We start from the raw sequence: 13,573 nt of genomic DNA, 5'->3' as shown, positions 1-13,573 counted from the left end.
TGGGAGAACATCTAACGACTAATTAAGCTAATTGACATCAGGTCTGTAACATGATTAGCTATAAAAGGGATGTCTTAGAGAGGCAGAGTCTCTCAGAAGTAAAGATGGGCAGAGTCTGTAAAAAGATTGTGGAATACTTTAAAAACAACGTTCCTCAACGTTAAATTGTAAAGGCTTTGCAAATCTCATCATCTACAATGCATAACATCATCAAAAGATTCAGAGAAAGTGGAGAAATCTCTGTGCGTAAGGGACAAGGCCGAAGACCTTTGTTGGATGCCCATGGTCTTCGGGCCCTCAGACGACACTGCATCACTCATAGGCATGATTCTGTCATTGACATTACTAAATGGGCCCAGGAATACTTCCAGAAACCACGTTGGTAAACACAATCCGCCGTGCCATCTGCAGATGCCAACTAAAGCTCTATCATGCAAAAAGGAAGCCATGTGTGAACATGGTCCAGAGGCACCGTCATGTCCTGTGGGCCAAGGCTCATTTAAAATGGACTGTTTCAAAGTGGAAGAGTGTGCTATGGTCAGACGAGTCCAAATTTGACATTCTTGTTGGAAATCACGCATGCCGTGTCCTCCAGACTAAAGAGGAGGGAGACCTTCCAACATGTTATCAGCATTCAGTTCAAAAGCCAGCATCTATGATGGTATGGGGATGCATAAGTGCATACGGTATGGGCAGCTTGCATGTTTTGGAAGGCACTATGAATACTGAAAGGTATGTGAAGGTTTTAGAGCAACAAATGCTCCCATCCAGACGACGTCTTTTTCAGGGAAGGCCTTGTGTATTTCAGCAGGACAATGCAAAACCACATGCTGCAGCTATTCTAACAGCATGACTTCGTAGTAGAAGAGTCCGGGTGCTGAATTGGCCTGCCTGCAGTCCAGATCTTTCACCAATAGAGAACATTTGGCGCATCATTAAACGAAAAATGTCAAAGACGACCACAAACTCTTCAGCAGCTGGAAACCTATATCAGGCAAGAATGAGACCAAATTCCAACACCAAAACTCCAGAAACTCATAACCTCAATGCCCAGACGTCTTCAAGCTGTTTTGAAAAGAAGAGGAGATGCTACACCATGGTAAACATGCCCCTGTCCCAACTATTTTGTGACCTGTAGCAGGCATCACATTCAGGTTGTATAACTGATAACTCTGCAACCACAAGAAAATGTTGTTATAACAATGCAGATTGCCAGTTTTCCAAATAAAATGAGAAACATTAACTATAGAAGAATTGATCATTTTATAATAATAATAGTTATTATAAGTGCTTTATGAATAGGTATTTCCTGTTTCCTGCTGTGACCTGTGGTATTGTGAAGCACACATTTCCATAACAGAATTGCAGAAACAGGGCTGATGTTTCTATCACAGGTACACTGATAGAATTGTGATTAAAAAGATTTGTTTTACAATCTTTAATTAAGATTATTTGTCTTTTAATCTATTTCTAAAACCAAGAAAAACACTGTCTTTCGCGATTAAATGAGTTCTCATATTTAACTTGAGTATAATTTCCACATTGTTTTTCACCCCTGAATAAAACTGCAACATGAATTTATGCTGGACAAAAATCCTTTTCATTTCTTTAGTACACAGTGTTTTAAGGGCAGTCGTGGCCTACTGGATAGAGAGCTGGACTTGTAACTTGTAAGGTTGTGGGTTCGAGTCTCAGGTCCGGCAGGGATTGTAGGTGGGGGAGTGAATAACCAACACTCTCTCTCTCAATACCCTCAATACGACGACTGAGGTGAGACCCTTGAGCAAGGCACCGAACCCCCAACTGCTCCCCGGGTGCCGCAGCATTGGCTGCCCACTGCTCCGTGTGTATGTTCACTACTGTTTGTACACTTGGATGGGTTAAATGCAGAGGACAAATTCAGAGTATGGGTCACCATACTTGGCCACACATCACTTCCCTTCCCTAATGTCACCGATGGAGTTTTGGTTCCTTGCCACTATCACCTTTGGCTTGCTTAACTGGAGACACTATTTCTGGCAATATTGTTGACTTGATTGCACAGAGAAGAGAACTGAACTGAGCTGGATGAAGTCATCATTAACACTGTTAAGCTGCTTTGACACAATGTGTATTGTATAAACAATGTGTATTGTATATATAGCTGACTTTACTTGACTAATATGCTATGCCAATCATTGATATGCAAAATTGAATATTAGATGTTGGTTAGACTTATTTATAACAATAATAATAACTTATTTATTAGACTTATTTATAAAAACAGGTTTGACTTGTTACAAAAAAAGAGACAACGACATTTCCTGAGAACATCATGAAGCAACAAGTGGCAAGCACCAGGCAACATTTTTTAAACGCAATGGTTGTGCGCGCTGCATTCCACGCGCGCGCACGCGAGCACATTTGCTCCACCCTCCTACAAATGTCCGCACGCGCGCGAGGAGCGTTCATTCAACCAAACCGAGCCGCTGGTCGTTCCATATAACAGGAGTATTTAAACGATATCTCACGATCCTGTGTCTTATTCTAACATAAGAGTAGGCGTTTGTGGCGTTTTCGTTGCCTAGGCGTGACAACAAATACTCGAAGATTTGTTTGTTGTTTACGAACGATTCATGTTTCAGTCATGATATAAACACCAGATAGCCAGTCCTGAAAGTGCCTACATACATTTACAACGACGCGATTAGAGAACGAATCGTTATCTGTTTGACCAACTGAACCGATCAAAGTGCAAACAAAAAACAAGAGAGACTTCTGTCAGGGAAGGTGAGGAAGAGGAATCGTTTGCTACAGGAATCACTAAAATTGGCCACTTAATGGGAACAGATAACGGTAGGATCTCACGAATCCCTGTACGGCACAGGATTTGACTGGAGAATGAAAATGATTTCAAATTTAGCTTTAACCGAAAAAGTTTTTTTATATATCTGTAACAACACCGTAAATCTGGATAAACAGTAGGCCTAAATGTTTAAATAAAATATTGTATTGGTCTGTCGTAACACTAAATGTTGTAAGTATGCTGACGTAGTGCACATATTTTGCAATTATAAAAAAATAATAAATGCAACTGTGGATTTGAATTGCTGGAAGGTCACATTACACAATAGCACTGCTCTACGTGGGGTCAAGATGTCAGATTGTACATATTAAAATGATACGTGCTTATAGTCATCTTTACCTGAAACAAGTTGGTTTGGAATGTCAAATTGAAATACGGCTATTTAATGATTAATGAGAGGCATTATGGGATAAACTATACAATGTTCATTTGGCTATCTATTTGAAGTTCTATAATCTAGTTTGTGATGCTGATAAGCACCATAAAGACAGATTGTAAAATAGAATGCTGCATGCTGAATTAAAGTTAATTAAAATGTGGCTATTTAATGAGAAATATTTATTAAACACTATTTATCACACTGTATATAACTGATAAGACAATTTATGGAAATCTATTTTTTACTGATTTTCACAGTATTTATAAGAAATTATATAATTAGAGTAATTCATATAATATACATTTATAATATTTACAGTAAACTTAAATTCTTCTTTAAATCATTTTTCCCCACTGTGTATGTTACCATATCTACTGTTATCTACTGTACACCCAAAGTCTGGATCTTGAATCTAAGGTGATTTTCTGATTGAGGAACAACATGGCACCACATGGATACACAAACACATTGTTTTTCCAAATAAACAAACCTTTTAAAATGTTTAGGATGGGGTCTGCTTCAAGTTCATGAACACATCCCAAGTGCAACAGGTCACAGAAGTAGCTCTAAGCTCACTGCTGAAGTTCAAGTTGCACTTACACCTACTGCTGGAGCTGCTAGAATCTATTTGATTTAATTATATGGTTCCTTTATTAGATTAGCTCACTACTGTCCATGTAATCACGGTTTTAAGTCCAGTACTCATGTCCAGTATAGAAGACAAGTGTTCATTAAAGAAAACTGTATATTAGCTACACATTCAAAATCACTCAGTAATTACAGTAATCGGACAGCTAGGTTGCTAGCATCTGCAGAGACAAACTCGTAACTATATAAGGACTGTAATAGAATGTAATGAAACATATTAAATGTTAGATAACAGATAATAAACAGATATTAACTACAGACCCTTTTTGTGCTGAGCCCTGGTTAATTTCTGATCCTGCTGAACTGTGACGTCCAGATTTCCCAATAAAGATATTTCACCTTGTATGACAGATTTACAGTGAGTGAATCTGACAACCCATGTCTGCACAGGTTCAGGTCACTTGTGCCTGGTTGCAAATATTCGTCTCAAAATCTCCAATTATATTCAAATGTGACATTTGACAAAATCTTTTTTAGTACTTGTTTCGGTAATTTTAGTGAATTAGACAGCCTGCTCAAATAACAGTTCATCTGGGGTGACGTGTGATCAGCAGCTACAAGAAAAATGAGAAGAATGTGTGACCGACCTTATTCGGTTTGGTCTTCTCTGTTTTATCCTCTCTTTCTCAGTTTCAGAGTTAAAGGGGAAGGAGGACAAGTCTCAGTGGAAGGAGTTAATCGAGGATATAAGTGTTTTACAATGGGTGTTGTCATTTCTGTTTTTAGGTGAGACCTGTTGCACACACACAGAGAAAACAAAAATTACTTTTTGGTGCTGAATAGAAATTTCCATAATGCTTCCCATTGTGTGTCTCATTGACACTGTAACATTATAACTAATTCTGAATGTGTGTTTGCAGGAACGGCCTGTCTGCTGTTGATGATCTATTTGATGTTCACCTCTCTGTGGCTCATTCCCACACTCTACTTATCATGGCAGATCTATGATTGGCACACACCTGAAAGAGGTCAACCTATCATTAGAACACACCTTTCTTTTCTTAACAGTACACACATTAACACATGTGTAGATAGTTAAATGAATAGTACCCCTAAAAATGAAAATGTAATCATTTACTCACTCATGTCATTACAAACCTGTATGACTCACTTTTCCGGTTTGGGTAAGACATTCTGACATATGTCTCTGTGTGTTTTTATTTTTTTCAAAGGTCACCAAAACTGTCCAAATATCTCTTCTGTTCCACAGAAAAAACTAAAGTCATACAGGTTTGGTCAGACATGAGAAAATGATCAGTCAAATGAATTGTCATTTTTGGGTGAACTATCCATCTAAATCAGGGATACTCAAATCTGGCTCACGAGATCCAGTTTCCAGCAGAGTTGAGCTCTAACCCTATTCAAACACACCTGAGCATGCTAATCAGTCTTCAGGATCATTAGAAAATAAATCACAGGTAGGTGAGTTTGATCAGGGTTGAAGCTAAACTCTGCAGGAAAGTGGATCTCGCGAGCCAGATTTGAGGATCTAAATTCACAGTTTGCTCAGATAATTCCATTTAGCCTAATTCTTCAAACAGCTTGTCTGATAGAATTAAAAATATTGTCAAAATGTTAAATATTTTCTGTCCACTAGGTGGCAGACAGACTAAATTTGTGAGAAACTGGGAAGTATGGAAACACTACAGAGACTATTTTCCTGTGAAGGTAAACATTATACCCAGTAACTGACATAACACATCTGTTGTTCTTTCACTCTAGCTCTTGAATTTGTGTATCCCACCTTTTTTTTCTCTATCCTTCTCTGACTTTCTATTCCTTCAGCTAGTAAAGACTGCTGATTTGAATCCCAGTAAGAACTATATTATGGGTTGTCATCCCCATGGCATCATGTGTGTGGGAGCCTTCTCGTGTTTCAGCACAGACCGTAATGGATTTGCAGAAACCTTTCCTGGAATACACCCCACGCTTGCAATTCTGGCTGGACTTTTCCGCCTTCCTCTCTTCAGAGAGTATATTTTGTGTGCAGGTCAGTATAACAAATGCTAAATTGAGACTCAACGAGAGAGAAGAAAACATGGAATAGGATGACGAGTTTCTCCCTCTATTTCTCTTTCTCAGGTCTGTTGCCTGTGAGTAAGGAGAGTTTAGATTACTTCCTGAGTCATACTGGTGTGGGTAACGCTGTGGTCATCATCATTGGTGGGGCAGAGGAATCACTTGCCTCATCTCCAGGAGTAAACACTTTAGTCATGAAACACAGGAAGGGTTTTGTACGACTGGCCCTTGAACACGGGTAAGAACGAGACAAGAAAACTGACTGAAATAAACCTCTAGTTTAAACCAGTGGCTCAGAAGCAGGGATCGGGACCCATTATGGGGCCTCAGCAAACTTCCAAGGGGGCCACTGGATGACTAATATTATTCAAATTACTATAATAGTATTAATACAATGAATATACATATTCGCATTCTTCTTATTATTATTAAAAAAATCTAACTCAAAATGCTAACAAGTACATAATATCCTGTCTGTGTCCCAGTTTCAACTTTACCATGTAATAACATTATATACACATATTATAAGCAGCAACTGTCAACGTATGAAAACTTTCTCGTTTGACTACATCTCTTGTTGCTGTTCACTCAGGGCTGACCTGGTTCCTGTGTACTCCTTTGGTGAGAACGAGCTGTTCCCACAGGTGGTTCTGTCCGAGGGCAGTGTTGGTCGACGGCTACAGGCTCTCTTTAAGCAGATTATGGGTTTTGCTCCATGTCTCTTCACTGGGGGGCGCTGGCTGCTTCTGCCATACAGACGCCCTGTCACCACTGTGGGTCAGTTCAAAACACTTGCATTTCACATCATACTTTTTTTTTTTTTTAACAGGGATTACTGTTTTTGGCAAAGAATCAGGATGTTGCTGGTAGAGACCCTTTTCGCTGACATGAATAGAACTACTGAGCTGTTCTTCAGATTGAAGCATCACTTTTTGGTATGTACTTTGAATGCAATGTACCTTTGTCTCTTTCAGTGGGCCGTCCCATTACTGTGCCTCAGGTTGGCGGTCCATCGGAGGAACGGGTGGATTATTATCACAGTTTATACATGAAGGCTCTGTCTGAACTTTTCCACGAACACAAAACCAGCTGTGGACTGGCCGACACACACGAGCTGCGCTTCATATAGAAATGTGGGAAAGCACAAAGTTATTGAAACAGCTGCTGGAAATATGATGTGGGACAGAAACGTACTTATTTCGGTATTGTTTTCATGTGTTTTTATTTAGCTTTTTGGTTCTCCAAACTGATGCTCAAAGCACAAAGTGAACCAAATGAATGAATGCAGTTTGGGGTCTAAATCTGAATGATGCTGTCTTCCTATGGAGCTGTATATTTTTGTCATTTAAAAAGAAAAGGATTTATCACCTTTATCAGTGATGGAAATTTAAAACATGTTTAAAAATGTATTTTTAAAATCTATGAAAACAATTTCCAGCTAATAATTATTTTCAGAAATATGGATGATTTATACATGTATATTGATGCTTTTACCTTAAATTCATCAGTGGCATTTTAAAATGCAAAGTCTTGAAATACCTATCTTCTTGCAAAACAAATCATAAAACAAGCACATTTTTACCACTTGCAGTCATTTATTTGTTTCAAACATTTTATAACAATACAAGAAACAATTACATATTTACATACAAAAGCAATACTGTGTGTTAAATTACAAAACTTCATATACAAAAACCATTGTAACTGCTGCAGGTTCCTTTAATTTTGATAAAGAAATCCCTGAATAGGCATTTTGCTTTTAAAGAACATGTTCTAACTTTTGTAATCATAAGATTCGGTAATTTACTCCAAAACTGGCATTTTATTCCACTGGCATTCTCTATGTTTTAAGAACAAGCCAAAGCTTGTCACATAATTAACTCTTATTACAACACTTGAACAGCTCCTTATTTTTTGTCAAACGCTTTATATGCTTCATTCTATTATGTGAAATTTCAAATGAAGTGCAGCCTATTTGTTGTACAGAGGTGCAGAGATGACAAGATTATTTTAGCAGTCAGGTCTAAGGCTTCTAGTGATTTATACCTCAACATGTTTGTGCAGGCAAATGACTGTGATGTCTCAGAGGAACGTGAACTTGTAAGTGACTCATAAGCATGTTTTGATAGGAGTTCATTCGGGAGGAACAAATCATACTGTCCACTTTAGACACCTGAAAAGACAAGGAACACAATTTATTTCACCTACCCTAGCCCCATTAATTTACCATATGCCACCTAAGTATTTGATCTGCTTTAAAAGGCGTTTCATCTTGATTTTAAAGAGATAGTTCACCCAAAAATGAAAATTCTGTCATTAATTACTCACCCTCATGTCGTTCCAAACCCGTAAGACCTTCGTTCATTTTAGGAACACAAATTAAGATATTTTTGATGAAATCCGAGAGCTTTCTGATCCTGCATAGACAGCAACGCAACTGGCACGCTCAAGGCCCAGAAAGGTAGTAAGGATATTGTTAAAATAGTCCATGTGACATCAGTGGTTCAACCCTAATTTTATCAAGCAACGAGAATCCTTTTTGTGCGTGAAGAAAAACAAAAATAACGACTTTATTCAGTGTCAGTCTTCGATGCACGTTCACGAGAGAACCACGACGTACGCTGTAGATGAATGAAGGTCTTATGGGTGTGGAATGACATGAGGGTGAACGATTAATGACAATTTTTATTTTTGGGTGAACTATCCCTTTAAATAGATAATGAAAATTCTGTTGTCATTTACTCACCCTTCTATTGTGCTAAACCTGCATAACATTCTTCTTGGAAAACATTCTTCAAAATATATTTTCCACAGAAAACAAAGTCATACAGGTTTGGAAACCACATGAGGTAAACAATAACAGAGTTTTTATTTTTAGGTAAACTGTTCGATTAACGTCACCTTTTCTTGTGGTGCCAGTCTGTGGTAACAAAATTGTTTGTGTTGCTATTATCTGGTATCACTTTTGAGGAAGTGTGTTGCCTTCCACCAACATGCGTGAGTGAGTGCATTACCTGGTCTCGTGGTGTGTTCCTAAACATCGGACACAGCAGTAGCGAGCTCCACATGACACACAAGTGTAGTTTGAAGGGAAGCCGCACACTGCACAGAAATGTCGCTGAGGAAACTCAGAGGGCTCAGCACATGCAGTCAGATAGTTTGGACCCTCACTAACACTCAAGTCCTGAAAGAAAAAGAGAGCGTAAGAGGTACAAAAAAAAATCCAGGATTCCAAAAAGAGAAGAAATGTTGTTTAAGCCTAGTTTTAGAACAAATAATTTTACATTGTGTACATAAATGTTACTTTTCAAGACTTTTTTTAACTAAAGGTTCTTAATAGTTCTAATTACTGTATTAACATTAATTATGAGTATGAGTACTTTACACTTTAAATCACAGCCTTTTTAGAATAACAGTAACGAGAATTGTACTCAAGTCATAATAATAATACTATTTTAATGGTCTTAAAGGATTATGTTCTTCATACTATTGTTTTTTCTAAATGTTTCATGCTGCTTTTTAACGTTTAATGACATTTACCCAGGAAAAGTGTGCGATAGTTTCTCTCTGTATGTTTCTCAGGACTCAATACTAGGATGCGTTACCTCCTCCTCCAGAAGAGTCTGGAAGTTTTTGCGGAACCTCTGTTTAAAATGATCACCCCTTGTCTTCTTCCTCCGCTTGCCTTGAAATCAAAATCCATCAGGCGAGAACAATACAGACAACACAACTGTCAGAGTCGGATACAGTTCGCAAAGAAGGATTTAATGCGAGCAAAGGGATGGGGACTGATGCATAACACCGACTCGAGTCGTTACCGGATTCGTTGCTCTCGTCGAACTGCGGCAGTCGCTTGATGAGCTGCGGGAGGCTCGCGTGAGGGTCGTCCTGGAAGTTGTCTTTCTCGAGAGCCTCGAGCTGGCGGGTTAAACGGCGCTGGCGCGTCGCGATGTCCAGCACGCGCCGCTGGTTGGGATCCTGCGAGCGGACTGAGCAGGACAAGTCATCTGAATGTGAACTACAGCTGGATTTACATGATCAGAAAATAGCAATGCATGGCAAGACTGTTTATATGTTTTGCTGTATATTTAGGTTTGGAAACAGATTGACAATCATTGCGATTAATTAATTTTTGCCATGCACTGTTATCAGCCGAAGTACAGGCTACAGACGTTTAAATGGAAAGCACACTTACCGGCTGTTTTCTTCTCCGCCATGCCCGGAAGTTTAAAATGAGAACCAGTCTTTTTCTTCTGTTGAATTGTGGTGGTTCTCAATTGTGCGTGTTTGTGCACTACTGACCTCTAGCGAGCTGCTGTGCAATGATCGTCTGGCTAATGATCCTCCCGCAGCACCAGAGGCTAAATCCGGTCTGAAATAGCAGAAGAATTGGCTAGGTGGCGATGTCAATAAATAAATAAATAAATTAATTAAAAAATAAAAATTAAAAAATAAATTAAAAAAAGGACCTAGAAATGCAGTCCTATTCCCGTCGAGGCCCACTAGAGGGCCTTCAATGCAACAATCTCGTTGTCACTGTATCTTTTAGACGTCTATTAGCGTTAGGCTATAAGACGAAAGTGCTATAAGACAGTTTCTCAGTGACTCGTGATTTATAAAGCTCAAATCTCTCACAGCACTTTAAGCCTCAGAAGAAAAACAAACAGTGAGTAGATACATATTATGCATGTCCTCCATTTACATGATTTACAAAAATGTCCGTGTTAACTTTACCCTATAATTTGTGCATGTGCTCATGAGATGTTAAGTGCATAGCTTAGAATGAACAAAGGGGTGTTGCCTAGATAAGTTGAATATGTAAAAGAAGGAGGCTAGGCCAGCAACCAACCTAAAAAGAGGAAAAATAGTAAAGGCCCTAACGCATGGACCCAGCATTTTTACAGCACACTAAATACCAAACGAGCAACTCTTGGCTAGGAACATGACGCAATGTCACAATAAAAAAAAGTGTTGAAAGTAATAGGCACAGAAATTAGGAAAAAGGAATCCATTCACTCTGACATCACTTAATGCAGACAATAATCAAGGAATGTTGCAAAAAATACTTCAAAATATCAGGCTACATACAACTTTTCACTATGAATCTGTTCATTGTTCAATTATACTCCGAGTATGTCATCAGCATTCTTGTGCATCATTTGCAAAGTAGGTCTGCTTTGTCCCTCTATCTTGATGCCACTGGAGGAATGGTCAAATATAACACAACAGCCAAAGCATTAATAAAATTATGACACCTATGTCCACACAGTTGAATTGATTTATTTGAACTTAAATTAAGTTAATCGTACTGATGAGTAAAAGTCATGCTAATTTAATGAGATCACATCAATTTCATTTGACATATTCTGTGAATGTTCTCGGAACATAATTCACTCATATAGATCCAATCAGTATTGTTGCTGTTCAGACTGATGCCCTTGCAGAATTGCGTGAGTTTTCTGTATTTTTATGAAAATGGAAAGACCTGGTAGAGTTTAATGTTTAGTTATTTTGAACATTTAAAAGAATATTTATCTGACCCTAAATGGCATACTTCAAGTCTTCAATGTGCAACTACTGTAGATGTTCAAAAATCTACCATCACTGTATTTAATGGGTTTATGCATTGAGACACCTTCCAGTTTAATAACTTTCCAAAGGAGGGTCACACCACTCCAAAACAAGTTGCAGAATATTTATTTGACACAATAGAAAAAACGTCAAGTCTTTAATGTAGAAATATTTACTCAATATGTTCAATATACCATCATTGAATGGGTTTCTTCATTGACACACCTTCCATAAAAAAAAATATTACATTATCTACATTTATTTATTACTGTAATGCCTGACAAATAGTAACTTCTTTACTTTATGGATTTATTTAGATGAATGATTTGCTTTAAAAGAACTTCGAAACAATTATGAGCAAAGTACAGTTTCACCTTATACCTAATATAGTCCAAATGTGGCCCATATGGGATCCACAAATAAACAATAATGTGCAACCTAACCGGGGCCCACAGTTTTATCCAAGCTGGGGCCCACACTCAGCCCATCAAAGTGCCCACTCTAAGCCCATGCCCAGTTGACGTCCATTTAGCCCAGATAAATCCCATGTGGGGCCCACATGGACATGTTGGCTGGGTTGTCTGGCAACTGCTTTATATTAAAGTTCTGACATGCACTGTTAACTGTGGGACCTTATATAGATAGATGTGTGGCTTTCCAAATCATGTCCAATCAACTGAATTTACCACAGGTGGACTCCAGTCAAGTTGTAGAAACATCTCAAGGATGATCAGTGCAAACAGGATGCACCTGAGCTCAATTTTGAGTGTCATGGCAAAGGCTGTGAATACTTATGTAGGCTACATGTGATTTTTTTTTTTCTGGTTTTTTTATTTTTAATAAATTTGCAAAGATTTCAAACAAACTTCTTTCATGTTGTCAGTATGAGGTATTGTTTGTAGAATTTTGAGGAAAATAATGAATTTAATCCATTTCGGAATAAGGCTGTAACAAAATGTGGAAAAAGTGAAGCGCTGTGAATACTTCCCAGATGCACTTTATATTCAAGTCAACCACATTATGTTTCACTACTGACCTACGAACTGCTGTGCATTGATCGTCTGGCTAAAACAGTTGGCTCCGCAAGCAGCATGGTCCTCCCATAGTACCAGAGGCTGAATCAAGTCTGAAAAAATAAATAAAGAAAGAAAGAAAGAAAGAAAGAAAGAAAGAAAGAAAAAGAAAGAAAAACTAGGGTCCTAGAAATGCAGCCCTGAAACTGCAGTCTCCGGTACTGCAGGATTATTAGAAACAGTTCTTGACCTATTCTCGTTGAGGCCCACTAGAGGGCCTCAATAGGCCTTCAATGCAACAATCTCAGCTTTTTCAAGATCAACACTGCAAGAAACAAATTCATGTCCTTTATGCATTTTCATGACTTTTCAAATATCCCACTGGAATATTAGTACGAACTTTACATTGCTTAGCTATTTTTTGGGAATGTGTTTATTAATAAACTGCAAATAACATGTGAATGTGTTTACTAATAAACTGCAAACAGCACATCCGGATGGAGTTTTTATTATTGCTGGTGATTTCAATCATGCCAATCTGAGAACAACTCTCCCCAAATTTTATCAAAACGTTGCTTGCCCTACAAGAGGAGACAATACTCTTGATCATGTTTATACAAACATCCCTGATGCTTACAGAGCAACTATTATGGATAAATAAAACCTTATCAGAAAAGTAACCTTCGGTCAATCAGGTGATTTAGTTCACAGGTTAGGGTATTTGTTAGGCCTACAGGTATTTTGTACTTTTTTACTATTAAATAGCCTTATCCTACATACAATAGACCTACATTTAAAAAGATTTGTTTTACTTTAATGAATGAAAAATAATTTGAGTATAGCCTACTATAGGCTAGTAGCTACAATAAAAAGTAACCGAATTTATCTTTTGTGAGAATCCATACAATATTACACACGATAATTTATTACTAGGCTATATTTATTCCCTACTGTAGACGACATCAGCTTAAGAAATGATTCAAATATTAAAGCTTTTCTGTTTATTTTCCAAGCACAAGCTGTTATAAAACAGACGTAGCCTATTCGTAATGTCTTGTCACTGTATCTTTTAGACGTTTATTAGCGCATAGCGTTAGG

At 38.0% G+C, this 13,573-nt stretch overlaps 2 protein-coding genes across 3 annotated transcripts; one reads left to right on the top strand and one right to left on the bottom strand.

Moving 5' to 3' along the window:
* Positions 1 to 2,428: 2,428 nt before the first annotated feature.
* On the top strand, positions 2,429 to 7,474 carry LOC306869561 (diacylglycerol O-acyltransferase 2-like). The gene is made up of 8 exons (XM_079416317.1): positions 2,429 to 2,835; positions 4,503 to 4,598; positions 4,733 to 4,840; positions 5,470 to 5,540; positions 5,658 to 5,862; positions 5,955 to 6,129; positions 6,484 to 6,668; positions 6,866 to 7,474. Exons 1-8 carry the CDS (start codon positions 2,820 to 2,822, stop codon positions 7,018 to 7,020), a joined length of 1,011 nt encoding a protein of 336 aa, XP_079272443.1. The 5' UTR covers positions 2,429 to 2,819; the 3' UTR covers positions 7,021 to 7,474.
* Positions 6,866 to 10,263, bottom strand: LOC306869562 (zinc finger HIT domain-containing protein 1-like). Of its 2 annotated transcripts, none has more exons than XM_079416319.1 (5): positions 10,087 to 10,263; positions 9,710 to 9,880; positions 9,497 to 9,576; positions 8,906 to 9,075; positions 6,866 to 8,064 (listed from the first exon to the last, which is right to left on the bottom strand). In XM_079416319.1, exons 1-5 carry the CDS (start codon positions 10,106 to 10,108, stop codon positions 8,043 to 8,045), a joined length of 465 nt encoding a protein of 154 aa, XP_079272445.1. In that variant the 5' UTR covers positions 10,109 to 10,263; the 3' UTR covers positions 6,866 to 8,042. The 2 variants fall into 2 exon arrangements, with proteins under 2 accessions (XP_079272445.1, XP_079272444.1); XM_079416318.1 differs by having other exon boundaries at positions 9,710 to 9,898; positions 10,087 to 10,130.
* Between the last annotated feature and the right edge of the window lie 3,310 nt (positions 10,264 to 13,573).

Source organism: Barbus barbus, assembly GCF_936440315.1.
Source record: "Barbus barbus genome assembly, chromosome: 5".
NCBI lineage: Eukaryota > Metazoa > Chordata > Actinopteri > Cypriniformes > Cyprinidae > Barbus > Barbus barbus.
The sequence above is the reverse complement of the archived record's forward strand: the minus strand, read 5'-3'. Positions and strand labels throughout refer to the sequence as shown.

Coding starts and splice junctions, on each gene's coding strand:
- LOC306869561 (XM_079416317.1), top strand. Junction 4,841..5,469: donor TTGGCACACACCTGAAAGAG/GTCAACCTATCA, acceptor TCTGTCCACTAG/GTGGCAGACAGACTAAATTT. Junction 5,863..5,954: donor AGAGTATATTTTGTGTGCAG/GTCAGTATAACA, acceptor TCTCTTTCTCAG/GTCTGTTGCCTGTGAGTAAG.
- LOC306869562 (XM_079416318.1), bottom strand. CDS start 10,108: ATGGCGGAGAAGAAAACAGCCG. Junction 9,076..9,496: donor AGACTCTTCTGGAGGAGGAG/GTAACGCATCCT, acceptor TTTTTCTTTCAG/GACTTGAGTGTTAGTGAGGG. Junction 8,065..8,905: donor GGAACACACCACGAGACCAG/GTAATGCACTCA, acceptor TTGTCTTTTCAG/GTGTCTAAAGTGGACAGTAT.